The following is a 19808-nucleotide window of genomic DNA, read 5'->3' on the forward strand; positions in this document are numbered from 1 at the left end:
ACACTGACTGAAATAAAAAATATTATACAGAGACCCAGAAACAGAATGGAGGAACACAAGAATCAAGTCAAAGAATTGAAATAAAAGAAGCAAAAAACACTCAACCGAAAAAGCAAAAAGCAAAAAAAAAAATCCAAAAAGTTGAAGATAATGTAAGAAGACTCTGGGACAACTTCAAGCGTACCAACATCAGAATTATGGGGGTGCCAGAAGAAGAGAGAGAGCAAGATACTGAAAACCTATTTGAAGAAATAATGACCGAAAACTTCCCCCACCTGGTGAAAGAAATAGACCTACAAGTCCAGAAAGCCCACAGAACCCCAAACAAAAGGAATCCAAAGAGGACCACACCAAGACACATCATAATTAAAATGCCAAGAGCAAAAGACAAAGAGAGAATATTAAAAGCAGCAAGAGAAAAACAGTTAATTACCTACAAGGGAGCACCCATACGACTGTCAGCTGACTTCTCAACAGAAACTATGCAGGCCAGATGGGAGTGGCAAGAAATTTTCAATGTGATGAATAGCAAGAACCTACAACCAAGATTACTCTACCCAGCAAAGCTATCATTCAGAAATGAAGGGCAGATAAAGAGCTTCACAGATAAGAAAAAGCTGAAGGAGTTCATCACCACCAAACCAGTATTATATGAAATGCTGAAAGGTATTCTTAAAGAAGAGGAAGAAGAAAAAAGTAAAGAGAAAAATTATGAACAACAAATACATATCTATCAACAAGCGAACCTAAAAATCAAGTGAATTAAAAACCTGAGGAACAGAATAATCTGGTGAATATAATAGAATCAGGGGCATAGAAAGGGAGTGGACTGATAATTCTCGGGGGGAAAGGGGTATGGGGGGTTCATGAAGAGAATGGACAAAAATCATACACCTATGGATGAGGACAGTGTGGGGGAGGTAAGGGCAGAAGGTGGGGTGGGAAATGGGTGGAGGGGAGCTATGGGGGGAAAAAGGAGAAATAATTGTAATAATCTGAATAAAGATTTATTTAAAAAAAAACCACAAATACATATCTATCAACAAGTGAACCTAAAAATCAAGTGAATTAAAAACCTGAGGGACAGAATAATCTGGTGAATATAATAGAATCAGGGGCATAGAAAGGGAGTGGACTGATAATTCTTCTCAGGGGGAAAGGGGTATGGGAGGTTCATGAAGAGACTGGACAAAAATCATACACCTATGGATGAGGACAGTGGGGGGGGAGGTAAGGGCAGAAGGTGGGGTGGGAAATGGGTGGAGGGGAGATATGGGGAGAAAAAGGAGAAATAATTGTAATAATCTGAATAAAGATTTATTTAAAAAAAAAAGAAAAAAAAATATTTTACCCTTTGTTCTCCCTGTGTGATCTGCAATAATAACCTGCTTCGTGTTGATATTTACTGCTGTGTTGCTGACAGTTACCTGAAAGAGAAGTTGGGGTGCTTCCCTGGGCTGGAAAAAGTTTAGCTAAATCAGAAAGCAGGTCTAATTAAGCAAGTTTATTCTATATATATAAAAGGCTAAGTTGACTTGTGCATGTGCAATACATATAAAGCTCTCACTGGCACCAATTGCACACATGTGTTTGAATCTGTCATTGTCAATCTTGAATTTGGTTGACACTTCTATTATAGAGAAAGGGTGAATTAGCGATATTAAAATATTTCTTCTAATTAATTTCCCCCTCAATGTGCATGAATCTGTGCACCGGGACACTAGTCCAGACTATAATTTTTAAATTTAAGTGTTTTTAAAAATTGTGGTATATACATAATAATATAAACTTTACCATCTTATCCATTTTTAACTCTACAATTCAGTGGCATCAAGTATGTCCACATTGTTGTGCAATTGTCACCACCAGGCATCTACAGAACTCTTTCACTTGCAAAACTGAAACTCTGTGCTCATTAAACAACTCCCCATTCCCTTCACCCCCTATTCCCTAGCAACCACCACTCTCTTTTTTCTACCATGCTTTTATGAATTTGGCTACTCTAAAAATTTCATGTAAATGGAATCACACAATTTGTCCTTTTGTGCCTGGCTTATTTCATTTAGCATAAATGTCCTAAGGTTCATCCATATTATAGCATGTGTCAGAATTTCATTCCTTTTTAAGGCTGAATAATATTTAATTTTATGTATATACCACATTTTGCTTATCCTCATCCACCAATGGACACTTGAGTTGCTTCCACCTTTTGGCTATTATGAGTAATGCTGCAATGAAAAAAAAGTATTTTCAAGCTCTGGCCAAAGAGATGTGTAAACCTTTCCCCTTTCTCTTCTGCTGGCTAGAAAATGAGACCTTGTGGTCTGCCATGCAGATAAGAATAACACCCCAAAGATGGTGAAATAATAAGATGGAAGGACACTATGCCTCCAACAACTTCTTGGAACAGAACCATCATCAACTCATGAGAGAGAAGTAAAAATTGCATTGACAAAGCTATAGCACGAGCTTTACTTATAGAAAGGAGTCTTAAACTCATCTCTTATTCTACCCATTGATGGGAGAGGCATTTCCTTGCTTTAGCTAATATTTTCACTTAACCTTCAAGCAAAAACTAACCTGCCCCTGGGGTTTGTATATTTGGGTAAGAAGTCTGATCTATTAATATGGAAACTTCTAGCTCTTGCTCTTAGCAGTAATGTGGACATAATTCCTCATTGATATTCAGCATGTATAACTTCTCTGGATTTGAAATCTGAACACTAGTGAAGAGCCATCTGTTTAATATGGTATTTTAGGACTTATTGATATTTGTGATTTTTATCTGGGCATTTACATCAATATTTCAGTGCTGCTTCCTAACTATAATTTTGCTTAATATATTAACTATGATATAAATATTTTGGTAAATCATATATGAAAACAAATTGGATTTTATTACAACAATGACAAATTAAATTTCCTTATGTTTTATTTAACACATTATTCCCAGAGTAATCCCAAATGGGTAATTAAACAGACTAACTGAGAGTTGTTAGGGTTTGGGCTGGTGATGGAGACTGTGAAAGAACTCACAACTAAGAGAAAGATGCAGAGAGAAAATTTATTTTACTTTACAAGGGAGGAAAGGGCTGGTGTACTGCTAGTCAATACAGGGTAGGGAATAAAGAGTGGCTTGCATTTTTAAAGAGCAATTGGTTGTTGTTGCTAGGTGATAAGGAAGGGAGGGGGATTATGTTGAAATTCAGCAGGTACCCCTGGAGTTGTCTTGAAAAGTTACAGTTTGTTTGCTTTCTAGGAGACAGACAGATGTCCTAAGAAGCTGTCTTATTAGTATTTCCCCTGGCCTGCAAAACATGCTTAGAACAAAAGTTATAAAGAATTCAAAAGAGGTTTGTCTGAAAGGGAGTGGTAAGGGAACTTTCTACTCAGTAGAGACTCCTTGGTGTGAATTATCCTTGAGTTGTGAAAACAGTAGGAAGGAGGGGGATGCAAGAATGTAGACTTGAGACTAGTATATCTTGTCCTGCAGTTTGAACAGAGGAGCCAACAATCTTGGGGTTTACTTACCAGGTGCTTTTCATAAATTGTGGAAGGCCACAGCAAAGAAGAAGAGGTCTTTTTCTGTCCTTACAAGAGTGAAGGCTTTTTGCAGGACACAGTTAACCATATGTTACATCAGACACAAGGCACTTACCAAAAGCAATTCAACTGATTTATGTCACCCATCAGGCAAAGTACATGCAGTCTTATCTGATCTCCCAGAAGGGGCAATGCTGTATGTATGTTTTGTTTTATTTTATTTTTTAAATTGCTACAAGAGTTTAATTGAGCCAAAACTGATGACATATTCTGGGAAGCAAGATCTCAAAAGCCCCTGTTTTATTTTCTTGTTCTGAATTATCACTTGGTAGATAGTGTCTTGCAATACAGAAAGGAATCACAAAACCTTGTCAATTCTGCCTCCTAAATCTATAAGTTTCCAATTCATCCACTTCTCTTAATCTCTATTACCATGTTCCTAATCCAAATCACTATCCTCTCCCACTTGGATTAGTGCAATAATGTCTGAGCTAGCCTCTTGATTTCCATTCTGGACCTTCTAATCATTTTTTTTCCCCTACAGCAGCTAGAGGGACCTTTTTAAAAATGTATATCTGCCCTAGCTGGTTTGTCTCAGTGGATAAAGCGTTGGACTACCGACTGAAGGGTCCCAGGTTCGATTCTGATCAAGGGCACATGCCCGGGTTGTGGGCTCGATCTCCAGTGTGGAGCGTGCAGGAGGCAGCCAATCAATGATTCTCATTATTGATGTTTCTATATATCTCTCTCTCCCTTTCCCTTTCTCTCTGAAATCAATAAAAATAAATATTTTTAATGTAAATCTGATTATTTCATAATCAAGCTTAAAACTATTCTCCGAGTTTACATTTGCTCTGAACAAGGCTTCCAAGGCCCTTGATGGTCTGGCCTCCCATTCCTTCTCCAACTGGCAGCACTGTCACTACTTCCCCACTTACTCACTGTACTCTGCCCACTGACATCCTCTCAGTTCCACAGACACCAACCCACAAGGTTCTTCTCTCTTTGGGGTTTGCAGATGCTACTCCCTTTTTTCAGAACACTAATGCTTCAATAAGTTATATTAAGCACAAAGGTAATAAAAACTCATCATGCACTAATTATTTTACTATATTACCTATGCTCTTGATGCTATGTACATCTAATGTATCTACATGGCGAAATTACTATACAATGGCTATGTACACATCTCTTCCAATTCTGTGTTTGGTGATGTCATGTTGAAATGGGTAGCTTGAAATGGGCTATGGTAGAAGTACATATACCACAGAAAATGGCAAACACTACAAGGCAGAGCTTTTTTCGGGGGGTAGGGTAATGGTGTTAGGAAAGCCAATTGTTAAATGTTTACCAGCACTTTACTGACTATAATAAACCTTTTGTGCTTCCTTTTAATTATTTGACTTAACATAAGTAATGCAGTTACCACATAGTTAAATATATAACTAGTGTTAAATCCTTTTGATTTGTTTCTCATTTATTCATGTAAGAACTCTATGAGGTAGGTATAATAATCCCATTTTATAAGTAAGGATATAGGTACAGAGATGTTAAAATAATTAGGCCAGTATGCAGCAGAGCTAGGACTTAAAATTTTATTGGACTCCAAAGCTCATTCTTTCTATAGTAAACAACATGGAAACAATTTTAGGGAGAATTTTTCTGTTTGTGTATGGCTGAGGAAACAAGGAATCTCCCATGGAAGGCAGGCATTCTATGAAAGAAAGAACTATTGGGGTGAATGGAAAGGAAGGGAGAATTGAGAAATGGGGTGTTATAGCTCTGGTGTGATGTCAAAGCAAATTCATCTGTCTATGACATCACCAATGTAGGTGAAATCTAATTAATTACCACATTGCTATATTCACTTGTAATTTGTGGATGAAAATCTTTATATTAGGAACCAATAATTAGTAAGTCTGGTTATGAACAAGGCCTTTTTTAAAATAATTTTTATTTTTATTGATTTCAGAGAAGAAGGAAGAGGGAAGGGAGATAGAAACATCAATGATGAAAGAGAACTACTGATTGGCTGCCTCCTGCAGGCCCCCTACTGGGGACTGAGCCTGCAACCTGGGCATGTTCCCCTGACCGGAATCAAACCTGGGACCCCTCAGTTCGCAGGCCAACACTTAATCCACTGAGCCAAACTGGCCAGGACATACCAAGGCCTTTTTGGTGGTATTTTTTGACTATGTGAACTGTCCTGAAGGTAATAGTTCCACTTGCTAGAATGTTTCTGAATGAATGTGAACAAAGAGAATATCTGGCCAGCACTGGGTCCATGTGTGATAGTCAAAGACAAAATTTGAGAGTGGATTCAGCTACCTGTTAATATCATTCTAATTTTTTCAACTTACTTGTAACATCTCCTCTAATGGCATTGCTGCTTATAATCCTAATGGTTACATGATAGAATTGTGGTGTTCTGAATTCACTAGGCATGGGGGAATTCTAGCTGTAAGACAAATGACAAAGAGAACATTTTCTGCTAAAATTTCTCTCATGCCTCAGACCTTGGAGTCTGTCCTGGTTTTAATAAACTCTATCAATGTGGGATTAGAACAATGATTCTCAGATTTTGATGTGCCTAAAAATTACTAGGTCGCTTGCTTAAATGTCAGTTTCCTGACCCACTTCCAGAAATTCTGATTTTGTTCATGTGGATTGGGCAATAGGTGTCTGAATTTTTAGCACATCCCTCAGAGGATCCTAATGAGCTTGTCTAGGGACCAGAAGCTGAAAACATCTATCTTAAATGAAGCATGTTTGGTGGTGGTTGGGGGATTTGTTTCTGCTGCAGCTGGTCTAGAAGACCCACAAAGAGAACATAGTTCTGCCTATTGAGCAGGTAGGGCCGTCTTGAGGTTTGAACCAAAATTCAAACCATAAGTAAAGGTGGGGTCATAGGTTGGTCTAAGCCAGTGATTTTCAACCTTTTTCATCTCATAGCACACGTAAACTAATTACTAACATTCTGTGACACACCAAAAAATATATTACATTTTTGTTGTTCTGACAAAAAAAGTAGGTGTAATTTTGATTGATTAAAAAAATAATAGTAGTAGTAATTAGCCACCCTTAAAAAAAACACTCAGGAACCTATACTTCTATATAAGGATTTCTGGTACCAAGAATTAACCAATCAGATGCAACTTTATTATGCAACGTGATCAATAAGATGCAACTCTATTGCACGACCTATATATTCATGGTTCAAGACAGGGCATTCACACCTGGCACTATTATTGTATTTTCTGTTGTCATTTTTTAAATTTGACAGTCTAAGGGAAAAGATCTCAGTGACCCTGACTAAATAGGCAGGTATTGCATGTTTTAAATAAACACTACTATACTTCTTGGAAATTTTTCAGCCAGCAGTGAACTTGAGCCATCCCTTCTTAACTTGCATTTGTGCCTTAAAAGACTTAGTAAAAACTTGACTAGACAATAATCTGGGAGAGTAAAGACCATATATGATGGTTAATTTTATGTGTCAACCTGACTGGGCTTCAGGTTGCCCAACTATTTGGTTCAACATTATTCTTGGTGTGTCTGTGAGGGTATTTGTGAAGGGATTAACAGTTGAATCAGACTGTGTAAAGAAGATTGCCCTTCCCAGTGTGCCTCATCCAATTCACTGAAGCCTGACATAGAAAAAAGGTTCAGTAAGGGAGAACTCACTCTCTCCACCTGTCTTTAATCTGGAACATCGATCTTCTCCTGCCTTTGAATGAGGACTCGAACTGGAATTCACACCTTCCGTTCTCCTGCTTCTCAGACCTTTAGATTCAGACGGGAAGTAAATCATAAACTCTCCAGAGTTTCCAGCTTGCCAACTGCAGATGTTAGGACTTCTCAGCTTCCATAATTGTGGGAGCCAATTTCTTTTTTTAATTATTATTATTAATAATCTTTACCCAAGAATATGTTTTTTATTGATTTTTAGAAAGGGGGTGAGAGAGAAAGAGAAACATCAGTATGAGAAACATCCATCAGTTGACTCCCATATGTGCCCCAACCAGATTGAACCCCTGAAACCTAGGTATGTGCCCTGACCGGAATTAAACCAGAAACCTTTTGGTGCATAGAACGACACTCCAACCAACTGAACAACCTGGGCAGGGCATGGGCCAATTTCTTAAAATCAATCTCCCTCTCTAGCCCTCCACTCCTCCTCCCCTCCCCATCTCTGCTCAATACAGATTTTGGTACTTAAAGTGGTTCTAGAGGAACAGAATGTTAAGGATGAATTTTCTGAATTGTTTTTGGGGTTCCTGTAATTCCTCTCTAATCTGATTAAAGATGCCAATGACTCTGTTTCCAGTAGTAAAGATAGCGCTGAAAGTCCATGATGTGATTGGGCAATAGAAATCCATAAAATATCTTTATTGGATACAGCTAATCAACCACTTAAAGGAAGCAAGGATCTGAGTGACTGTGTATATGATACTTTTGAAAATTTTAAAAAAACTAACATAATGAGATTGCTGGTTGCTTATAATGTTGCAGACAAAGTGATGAAAGAAAAGAATGAGCTCAGGGATTTTTGAAAACATCTTTATTGTTGAAAGTATTACATTTTCTGTTGTCGTTTTTTAAATTTGACAGTCTAAGGGAAAAGATCTCAGTGACCCTGACTAAATAGGCAGGTATTGCATGTTTTAAATAAACACTACTATACTTCTTGGAAATTTTTCAGCCAGCAGTGAACTTGAGCCATCCCCTTTTCCCCCCATTGACCTCTTCCAGCCCGCTCCTGTCCCCTCCCCTCCCAGGCCCTCACCACCCCATTGTCTGTGTCCCCAGGTTATGCATATATGCATACAAGTTTATTGGTTGATCTCTTCCCACCCACCTTCCCCTGCCTTCCCTTTGAGGTTCAACATTCTGTTCATGCTTCTATGACTCTGGGTCTATTTTTGTTCATCAGTTTATTTGGTTCATTAGATTCCACATATGAGGGAGATCATGTGATACTTATCTTTCTGACTGGGTTATTTGGCTCAGCTTAATACTCTTCAGGTCCATCCATGCTGTTGCAAAAGAAAGAGTTCTTTCTTTTTTATTTCTACATAGTATTTCATTGTGTAAATGTATCACAGTTTTTTTTATCCACTCATCTGCTGATGGGCATTTAGGCTGTTTCCAAATCTTAGCTATTGTAAATTGCACTGCTATGAAGATATGAATGCATATATTCTTTCTGATGAATGTGTCAGATGAGTTCAGGGATTTGAATTCCCAGCTCAAGCACCACATAAATGACCTGAAAGCTTCAATGTGTGCCCTGAAGGAAGCCCTGTTTCCTGTAGCCCTGGGGCTAAGATTGCTACAAATCAAACATAAACTCTTCTCCCATAATTCGCTGAATTACAACACAAGTTGAACTCCCAGCCTCATAGGCTGTTAAAGTGAGAGCATTGATTAGGAAAGAATGGGATCCTGTTAAGTTGGAATAGGATGATCCTGATAAAACTGGGCACACTGAACTCCTAAATTCAGATGAATCTTCTCTGTCAGTGGAAGTGGCTTCCCCTAGTAGAACCCATCTCCCCTTCAGTGGTAGCAACCCTTCCATTTCCTACCCCACTTTGAGGGAATTAACTCTACTTGTCTGAGGAAAGTAATGGGTTCTCCTAGGGCTGTTTCCTCTCAAGACAATGCTAATTCTCCTCAGGACCTACTCACCACTCTCTTTGCTTCTAGACCTATAAATAGGCTCAAATTCCAGTAGGCCCACAGTGGTGAGGTAGAAAGTGTTACCTATAAGGAGGTGTGCTATACTCCAAAAGAACTACTTAAGTTTTATAATTCACTAGAGGCCCAGTGCACGAATTCGTGCACTAGTGGGGTCCCTCAGCCTGGCCTGCGGGATCGGGCTAAAACCGGCTCTCCGACATCCCCTGATGGATCCCTGATTGGACCGTGGAGGGACACGGGAGGTTGGCCAGCTGAGGAGGGACCGCGGGAGGGTTCCAGGGTGTGTCCGGCCTATCTTGCTCAGTCCCGATCAGCTGGACCCCAGCAGCAAGCTAACCTACCAGTCGGAGTGTCTGCCCCCCGGTGGTCAGTGCACATCATAGTGAGTGGTTGAGTGGCCTTAGCATATCATTAGCATATTATACTTTGATTGGTTGAATGGACGACAAGACAACTGGACACTTAGCATATTAGGCTTTTATTATATAGGATATGAGCAAAAATCCAGGGAACATGTGTAAGAATGGGTATTAAGGGTGTGGGATCATGGTGGAAAAAACATAAAATTGTATCAGGCTGAAATTATCAATGTCTGGCATATTATAGGCCCTTAGGAGGGGCCGGGTCTGGTGCAGTATCTGTTACACTGTCAAGTCTCCAGAGTAAATCTGTGAATCTGGTTCAAATAGCCCATGTCCTCCTTTTCTCTCACAGCTTGTAAGTATCCCTCCTTAAGCAGGAAGGGGGTTTGAAAAGCACAGATAGTGTTCTTTATTCAACAGTGGGTGAGGGCTAGGTACTCAATAAATTGTGGGATTTTTTTCTTCTTTTCTATATAATCATTTTCCAATATTCACCTCTTCTTTGTCCATCTCTTCTTTAGCTATTGTGTTTTCCCCTAATCCCTGTAAACACACACACACACACACACACACACACACACACACACACAACCCATAGATCAAGGCCAAGGTTCTAATCCTTTACTCTAAAGTTCATTACCAGGGTGCTCCAGACTAGTTTAATTTCCTTCTTGCCTGGTCACATATTTAAATTTATTCCTTGTATATGATCAAAGCTTAAAGCAGCTCTCATCACGCACTTGTCCTTTATACATTTTAAGGCCCTTTCCCAAGCTGTGTCACAAGAATGCAAACTTTCTTTTCAACACATGCATGGTCTTTCATCTTTCCTATTAGTTTATCCAGCTGATCTCAGAGGCCTACTGGCTTTTACTGGCCCTATGCTCACAGACATAGAATTTCTTCAATTATGTGCATGGATCAGATGCATGATTCAATACATTACTTGCCATTCTTGCAATATCTTACTGTTTGTTTTTCTTCAGGAAATATTCATTCAGCCAAAGCCTATTGAAATCTGTCAATAGCACTGTGCTAGATGTTGTGGATATAAAATAAATAAAGCACTATTTCAGCCTACGAGGTGCTCATAGTCTAGAAAGAAAAGGCATGTAAACATGTATATTATAATGTGATGTCAAGTAAAATGAACTTCCTCTGGAGGAGATGATAGAAGGCCTCAGAGGATGTGACACTTCTATTAGTCTTGAAACCTAAATGGGAGTTGGCCCATCAGAGGATGGAGAGAGTGAGGGTAAGGGCAGAATAGAGCATCAGAGTAAAAAGGATCCAGTGTGCAGAGGCTCTGAAAAAAATTGAGGCAGATATTGACATTTTTTGGGAGATCTGATGGGATCAGTGTAGTTGGATGTGTGTTGGATTGAATAGTAGTGATCAAATTGAGAGGACCTGTGTAGAAAGGATTGAATTTTATTCTAGAGGCAAGAGAGAGAGAGGAAACTGCTTAAGCAGGGTAGTTTAATAATCGGGTTTGTCTCTTTCAAGTCTATTGTCATTAATCTAATTTCATGGACTCCGGATTTTGGAGTCTGAGTGTCCTCTGTTTACTTAATCAGAGTTGCTCAGGGTAGCCTCTCAGTTGAGATACTGCTTTTCCTTCAGGTCTAGAAACAGCATGTTTTCAGTATACCCAAGGGCTACTTAGTTTGATCCCAGTGCCCATTTGTGCTAATTCACATAATTTATTTATTACTACAACACTGCCCTCCAAATGCTGTTTCTCCTTGGCCAGGATGGACATATATTGACAGCCTTTGTCTCTTTGAGCTCTATTTTTCTGTCTTGACACTTTCCTCTTGCAGTTCTGTTGGCCTAGTCTTTAAATGCATTGCTGACATTATTTTGGCCCATCCCCTCTGTTTAAATACTCGGACACAGCCAGCATCAGTAGCCACGCCCACTCAAAAAAGTTGCCGACAGGAAGTTTGTCTGCACCCGCGAGCCGTACTGACGGTGGAAGTGCGCAAGCGCAGTTCCCGGCTCCCAGCGGCGTGTTCCTCTTTCCCGGGGTTTCCAGCTTCCTGGCAGGTGGTCGCTGAAGCGTCGGCCTCTCCCCTCGGCTCGCGTGGTGCTCCGGACACTCGCCCCCAGCCTCCAGACCCAGCACCTGGAGCCCTGCTGTGGGTCGCACTCCTCTTCCGGCAACAGACCCATGGCCGAGCGTGGGGAACTCGACCTGACCGGCGCCAAGCAGAACACCGGAGTGTGGCTGGTCAAGGTAAGGCTCGCGCGGCTCTGGCTTGCGCTCCTCCTGGTGTGAGTAGTTTACGTTACTTGAGACCGCCCCACTTCGTGCACCTTTTAAAGTTATTTATGGTCATCTTCACATATCTTGAGAGGCATGACTCATTGCTAAGCTCGCTTTCAGACAAGGATACTAGTTTAGGGAACTACAGTGTCTTCAGCCAGAGTCCGAACGTGCCTGGAATGGATTTCCATTCCCCACGACCTAGGTTTTTTTGGGCTCTGTCTTGGTGTCCCAATTTGAGCGGTTCATTTTACCCCAGGCTGAAGAATTTCTACATCTTCTTTTGGTGAAACTGATTTTAATCATAAACCTGTAAAGGAAGTCAGGAGTGTCTGCTTCCTGTAGAATTTCTCTGCCAGAAAGTAGAACTGCTCTCCGCGTACCCTTACAGTGTTCTCGTGGGTCGATGGCCCTTGCCACAGTTCTCAGGAGAGCCGAGGAAGCGCTGAGCTCACGGAGGGAGAGCCATTGGATTTGAGTGTTCTTTCAGAGCACGGCTGGGTCTCCTGAAACAGACCGTCAAGAAAAGTTTGTTGTAAAGAGAGCAATCTTGATTAGCTCTTAGTGAGCAGAGTATTTGTGCTTTACTATTTCATATCGGTGAGTGTTGTTTCTTAGGAGAATTTCATAAGATACATGTATGTTCAAAATGTGATTATGAGTCTTTGAACCTCTAGTAAAATGGTTTGTTAAATTTAAAAAAACTTTTATCATATGGCTGGATTATCAAGTAGATCTGAGAGGCCCTTCCTGTCCACCTTTCTAAAATAGCTCATTTGCCAGGATGTCATACCTGGTATTCTTCAAAGCACTTTTCACTTCTGAAGTGATTCTGTGTTCAGTGTTGGTCACCTCCAACTCCCTACGCTTGCACACCTCTGCACATTCCATGAGCATAGGATCCTTGCCTGTCAAGCCCAGAATTATGTTACATGGTGATTGCTCAACAGATATGTGATGAATGCATGAATGATGCCTTACTTTTCAACTCTAGCCTTAGTCTCTGGCACTCATTTGACTTATCACAGCTATCTCAGTTAAGACTTGAAAATATGGAATAAATGAGCATTTCTCTCTGCTGGGTGCTAAAGGGAGAAGAAACATTAGGGAGGAGATCTCTCTTGAAGATTGAAAAAAAAGAGTTTGAAAAAAAAAATGGTGGAACTGGAGGTGGTGCATTTATGAATGGAGCATAGTAAATGCTCAGTAAATGTTGTTTACCTTCAGGATTTGGATGGATGGACAGAGGCATAGCATAGGATACCATGGAGAGTGGAACAGAGATGCAATACTGAAATGCATATTAACGTGGTGTGACGTGGAAAACAGATTATTATGCCTAGAGCAGAGGGGCTGTGTGTAAAAGGTTGGGACCACATACTTATATTGTGAAATGGGAATATCTTTAGTCTATAGGAAGTGAGGAACCTTTTGGAGTGTTTTGAGTAAGGCAGGGATGCAAGTGATTCAGAAAAAAATATTAAGCTTGAGAGGAAGATAAACAGACAAAATTAGAAAATTATCATAGGACTAGAGGCCCGGTGCACAACATTTGTGCACCCTCTCTCAGTCCAGGACCTCTCAGGAGATGTCCGCCTTCCAGCTTAGGCCCCGCTCATAGCGACCGGTCATTCTGTCGTTTGGTTGTTTTGCATATTAGGGTTTTATTATATAGGATTATAGGTATGTGATAATGAAATCTGCGAAGTTAGGGAAACTTTTTCAGTAAGTTGTTAGAATCTGGTGATTGACTAAACGAGAATGTGAAAGAATGTAATGAATCTAAAATGGAGAAGTTAAAAAAATTTAGTGATCTCATATAGCCATTTGAATACATTTTGTCTCTTTAAAAAGAACTCAAGCCAATGATTTGTTCTTGTTTTATAAAGGTAGTTGTAATGTTTCATTGTTTATTGTTTGCATTATCATTGTTTCCTCCTATCAACTTGGCATACAGTATTTCTTTTTGTAATCTTACGTATCAAAGAAGATTTGTTCAGTGGTTAGAGTGTCGGCCCTCTGGCTGAAGGGTTTTGGGTTTGATTCTGGTTGAGGTCACATACCTCAGTTGCAGGCTTGATCCCCAGCCCTGGTCAGGGTACATATGGGAGGCAACCAGTTGTGATGTGTCTCTCTCACATTGTTGTCTCTCTCTCTCTCTCTCTCTCCTCCTCCTTGCATACTCTAAAAATCAATGGAAAAGAAATAGCCATTGAAAAGAAAATACATAACAGGTTTGCAAATCTTTCCATGGTGTTGTGAAAGGACTTTCTTGCCAGTTCTTGTCCTCTTTCAACCTTATCTCTGAAAGAGGACAAGAATTACTAGCAAGCACTTTTTCTTCTAAAATCCATTCTTCTTCCACCTTTATTTGACAACTCTTATGTCTGCTCTAGTTTAAGGAGTTCCTAGTTTGTACTTATTTCATTTCCTCTGGTGTTAACATCCACTGTGATTTTCATGCCCATATCTTGAGCATACTGGATTTTCATCTCTGAATTATAGGAATAAATTATGTGAGTGAATCAAATTGTAATGGTTAATTTCATTTTCTGCTTCCTTTGTGTGATATTAAAATATAATATTTGTTTAGAAAGTGAATAGAACCATATACCACTTTCAAGTCTTTTCTCTATATACCAGCGATTTTCAACTGGTGTGCCGCAAGAATTTTTAAAAACATGCAATACCTATTTAGTCAGGGCACTGACCTCTTTTCCCTTAAAAGATTGTCAAATAAAAAAAATGACAACAGCCAATACAACAATAACTGTCTGGTGTGAATGCCCTGTCTTGAACCATAAATATATAGGTCATATAATAGAGTTGCATATTAAGCTTGAGTCTGATTGGTTAATTCTTGGTACCAGATTAATAGAAGTATAGGCATCTGATTTTTTTCAAAAAAATCACTTTGGAGCAAAAGGATAGGTAATTTCTATTATTATTATTACTAGTGGCCCGGTGCACGAAATTCATGCACGGGGGGGGGGGGGGGAGGGGGAGTTGTTCCTCAGCCCGGCCTGCACCGTCTCCAATCTGGGACCCCTCAAAGGATGTCCTACTGCCGGTTTACAGGGATCGGGCCTAAACCGGCAGTCGGACATCCTTCTTGCAATCCGGGACTGCTGGCTCCTAACCGCTCATCTGCCTGCCTGCCTGCCTTATTGCCCCTAACCACTCTGCATGCCGGCCTGCTTGCCCCCAACTGCCTCCCCCCGCCAGCCTGATCACCCCCATCTGCCCCCCATGTCAGTGTGCTCACCCCCAACTGCCCCCCCTGCTGGCCTGTTTGCATCCACCTTCCCTCCCCACTGGCCTGCTCACCCCCAACTGCCCCCCTGCTGGCCTGTTTGCATCCACCTTCCCTCCCCACTGGCCTGCTCACCCCCAACTGCCCCCCTGCTGGCCTGCTCACTCCAAACTGCCCCCTCCCCCGCACTGTCCAGATCATCTCCAACTGACCCCCACTGATGGCCTGCTCGCCCCCAACTGGCCCCCCTGCTGGTCTGCTTACCCCCAATGGCCCCGCCCCCCACCAGCCTGATCACCCACAACTGCCATCCCATCCTGGCCTGATCACCCACAACTGCCCTCCCCTCTTGGCCTCTAACTGCCTCTACCTCGGCCCCGCCACCATGGCTTTGTCCAGAAGAACGTCCGGAAGGTCTCCTGGAAGGTCTCCCAGTCTAATTAGCATATACCCTTTTATTAGTATAGATAGAGGCCTGGTGCACGGGTAGGGGCCGGCTGGTTTGCCCTGAAGGGTGTCCCAGATTAGGGTGGGGGTCCTGATGGGGTGCCTGGCCAGTCTGGGTGAGGGGCTGATGGCTGTTTGCAGGCTGGCCATGGCCCCCGGTGACTGAAGCTCCCAGCCCCTCTTTTTTTTTTTTCCAGCGCCTCCTTGAGCGGAGGCCAGGGCTGGCTGGAAGCAGGTATCTGGGATTTATTTATCTTCTATAATTGAAACTTTGTAGCCTTGAGCAGAGGCCAGGGCTGGCCAGGGCGGGCGGGAAGCTTGGCTTCATTCATCGCCGGGGGCAACCCAAGCCTCCTGCTCATTCCAGCTTCGTGGCTGCCACCATCTTGGTTGGATTAATTTGCATACTCCTAATTGGCTGGTGGGTGTGGCTTGTGGGCATAGCAGAGGCACGGTCAATTTGCATGTTTCTCTTTTATTAGATAGGATTTTTTTGTAAATCAAGATTATACCTTTTTTTGGTCAGATCGGCAAAAAGTATATATTTTAGTGTGCTGCAGAATTTTAGTAATTAGTTTATGTGTGCCATGAGATAAAAAAGGTTGAAAATTGCTGTGTTATACACATTAATATTTCTCATTATAAATAACACCTGAGTTCTGATCTTTCAGGATCATTTGTTGCAAAATAGGTGAGTTACAGCGAGGGGAGTGGGGCCAGCTGTTTGAAAGGCACCTGATACATATGGGAGGAACGAAATTGGTGAATCAATTCTGGTGAGAACTGGAGACTGGAGGGGCAACTTTCTCCCCGAGAGAAGTGCTGGCAGAAGCCATTGTTCCTTTGATGAGCCCTTCCCCCACAAAGCCAGCAGATGGGGAGCCATATCTGAGACTTCATCAACCTGGCTCACACTGTTGGCCCCACCCCACCCAATTTCCAGTCCCATCCAAACTGTTTCCAGTGGCTTTTCCATACCAATGGCCTGTCTTGGCTCATGCTTCAGATTTTCCTAAAATCTCATCAATAGGCAGCATCTGGCCTCAGTGAGCCCTGTACATCTCACTAAGCGGCCCCAGGCTTGGCACTAGCAGAGGCCGGCCTTGGTTCATAGCTTGGCCTCATCTGGGCATCTCCAAGCCCAGCACAAGAAGCAGCTGTCTGCAGAACACTTTGTAGCTCATGCCAGGTGGCCCTGGGCAGAACCCAGGCAGTAGCTGACCTTGACCTGCACCTCCCAGGAGGCCCCAGAGCCAGCATACCCAATGGACAGCTTCAGACCATGTTGAAGCACCACCACCCAACCACCTCCACAAGCAACATACTCAAGGGGCAGACTCAGCACACACCAGAGTCCTGCAGAAGTAAGTCCTGCTCTGCGTGATAGGTCCCTGCACAGCTGATCCTCCACAGTGGTCAGAGGTTGGTGGTTTGTGGTCATAGCCAGTTCTTGAGGTTTGCTCTGACCCCTCCACCTCTACCTCCCGTGTGAGCTTTACACTCTCCTGTTGTCGTTGAGCCTTTATTGCTGTTGGTACATCAATGGGAGGGATTTACTATATTATTCCTCTTCAACATTTTTATCTGAGCAGCTAAAGAAAAATTCAAGTACCCAGCTCAGGTGATTGGGGAGGCTGTGCCACTGACCCTACAGGACACTTACTTCATTAGGTCATACTACCAAGCCTGTGAGACGTAGCAGCTCTACTTAATACATAGAAACAAACTCAGGGAGGTTGCACAAATGAAAGAACAGAACAAAACTCCAGAAAAGAACTAAACAAAATAGAAACAAGCAATCTACTAGATGCAGAGCTTAAAACACTGGTTATAACATTGCTCAATGAACTTAGTCGACAGCATAAAAAAGGACCAGTCAGGATACACTAACTGAAATAAAGAATAACTTACAAGGAATCAACAGCAGGAAGCAAGATTGCAGCCACCTAATCACAGAAGTAACATCCTACCACCTTTGCCATATTGTATTGAATAGAAAGAAGCAAGTCACAGGTCCCATTCTCACTCAAGCAGAGGAGATTATACAATGGTGTGAATATCGGGGCCGTGAGGAAGGGGGGATCATCTTAGAGTCTCCCTGCCACATTCAGTAAGCACTCTGAGTGTTAGCTACTCTCCTCATTTTTCTGATGGAATGAGAAGGAGATGGAGGAGAGAAAGGGTAGAAATTTGTTGTTAATCCTCACCCGAAGACATCTTTTCCATTGCTTTTTAGAGAGAATGGAAGGGAGGGAGGGAAGGGGAAAACAGAGAGAGAGAAAGAGAAAAACATCCATGTGAGAGAGACACATCGATTGATTGCCTCCTGCATAAGCCCTGACTGGAGCCAGGGATTAAACCTGCAACCCCTGTCTGCAGAACACTTTGTAGCTCATGCCCTTGACTGGGAATTGAACCTGAGACCCTTTGGTGTGTGGGCTGACACTAACCATTGGGATCATAGGCAGGGTGAGAAAGGGTAGAATTGAAAGAAAGTTTTTTAAACTACAGGGAAAGAAATTCGTGTACAAGTGGAAGCCATATTTTCTGTAATGTTTTAAGAGGGGAAAGCAAAGTGAAAGGCCCCAACTGTGGCTAAGTGGTATTAGAGGTTCTCTGTTTGTTTTCTGTAATCCTCACTTGAGGACATGCTTATTAGAGAAAGGAAGACACACACACACACACACACACACACACACATATACACACATTGATCAGTTGCCCTCCTACATTCCTCCTACTGTGGATCAAACCCACAACCCAGGTATGTGCCCCGACCAGGAATTGAACCAGCAACACTGGTGCATGGACAGCCCTCAACCAACTGAGCCACTTCAGTTGGGCGAGGTTCTCTTTTGATTGCTGTCTTTCCTCAGTGGGAGAGGAAATCAGGTTATTAGCACAGAGGGAGCAGGAAAGGAAGAGGTATTATAGGTTTGAAGAGAACATGTGACCATCTGCAGTGGGAGTGTGAATTGATTAGGGCAGTGGTCGGCAAACTAATTAGTCAAGAGAGCGGCAAACCATGGCTCGCGAGCCGCAGTTTGCCCACCACTGGATTAGGGAGATGGAGTTAAATTGCTAGGCATCTTAAAGGGCTTACTTGATGTTAGTAGTCATATATTTCAGGTGAGACTATTTAGCATGATTGTGAGTTTTTCTTTAGCTGCTCAGATACAAATAGAATATAGTAAATTCAAATAATCTATAATAATGAAAGTGTAATATTCCGGACATCCTTCTGGACTAAGCAGGGGCTGCAGCCGCCCACAGTTGCGAGGGAGGGATCCAGGCAGCTGACCGCGGCTGTGAAGGCCCACTCTTGCACGAATTTCGTGCATCGGGCATCTAGTAAATAAGATAAATGAATTAATGAAATAAGTAGTAGTACAGATTGGCTTTAATTAGGATTAAGGTTCTGCCAGGCCAGTATGAAGGAGATAGGGGCAATGGAATTATAATGATGAACTATGAAATGTAGGTCCTTTAACGAGAGAAGTGAGGATAAGCAGTGTAAAGACATAAGAGTTAGTGATTTGAAGTGATGGAAGGATTGTTGGAGTCGAAGTACTGAGGAGAGAGCTAGGAAGTTAGGAAATGGTGGTCAGAATGGTTGCTTGAAATACAGGTTGTGGAAGGTATACTAGGTGTACCAGTTAATAATGTGGATTTTTTTCAATAGATGTAGTTACACATATGTTGATATATATGCGATTTGATAAGTATGCTATTTTTTTGTATTGACAACAAGCTTCAAAACTTAATATGTCAAATTAATTTGCTGAAGGTGTTAACATCATAGATATTTTTACACTTAAAAATGTCGAATTTCTTGCCAAAAAAGCATTTGTGGGAAGTTATAATTCATTACTTTATTTTGAAGAAAAGTGCTGCTGAATACTTAGGGAAGCTTATGGTGAACATGCTCCCTCTCAAGATACTTGTGAACGCTAGTTTAAACACTTTTAAAAGTGATGATTTCAATGTGAAAGACAAAGAACATCCAGGTCAACCGGAAAAGTTTGAAGACCAACAATTACAAGCATTATTGGATGAAGATGCGTGTCAAACTCAAAAAACAACTTACGGAAAGATTGAACGTTGCTCAGCAAACAATTTCCGATCATTTACAAGCAATGGGAAAGATTTTAAAGGAAGGAAAATGGGTGCCACATCAACTAAACAAAAGACAAATGGAAAACGGAAAAGTCATCAGTAAAATGTTGCTTCA

At 41.6% G+C, this 19808-nt stretch overlaps 1 protein-coding gene across 1 annotated transcript in view; it reads left to right on the forward strand.

The window, feature by feature from the left end:
• The first annotated feature begins 11584 nt into the window (after window positions 1–11584).
• Window positions 11585–19808, forward strand: part of GTF2F2 (general transcription factor IIF subunit 2) — a 166374-nt gene continuing 158150 nt past the window's right edge. Inside the window, exon 1 of the mRNA XM_080658624.1 lies at window positions 11585–11847. Coding sequence (XP_080514750.1) covers window positions 11782–11847 — 66 coding nt within the window. The 5' untranslated portion in view covers window positions 11585–11781. The remainder of the gene's footprint in view (window positions 11848–19808) is intronic.

This window comes from Plecotus auritus, assembly GCF_963455305.1.
Source record: "Plecotus auritus genome assembly, chromosome: 3".
Taxonomy (NCBI): Eukaryota; Metazoa; Chordata; class Mammalia; order Chiroptera; family Vespertilionidae; genus Plecotus; species Plecotus auritus.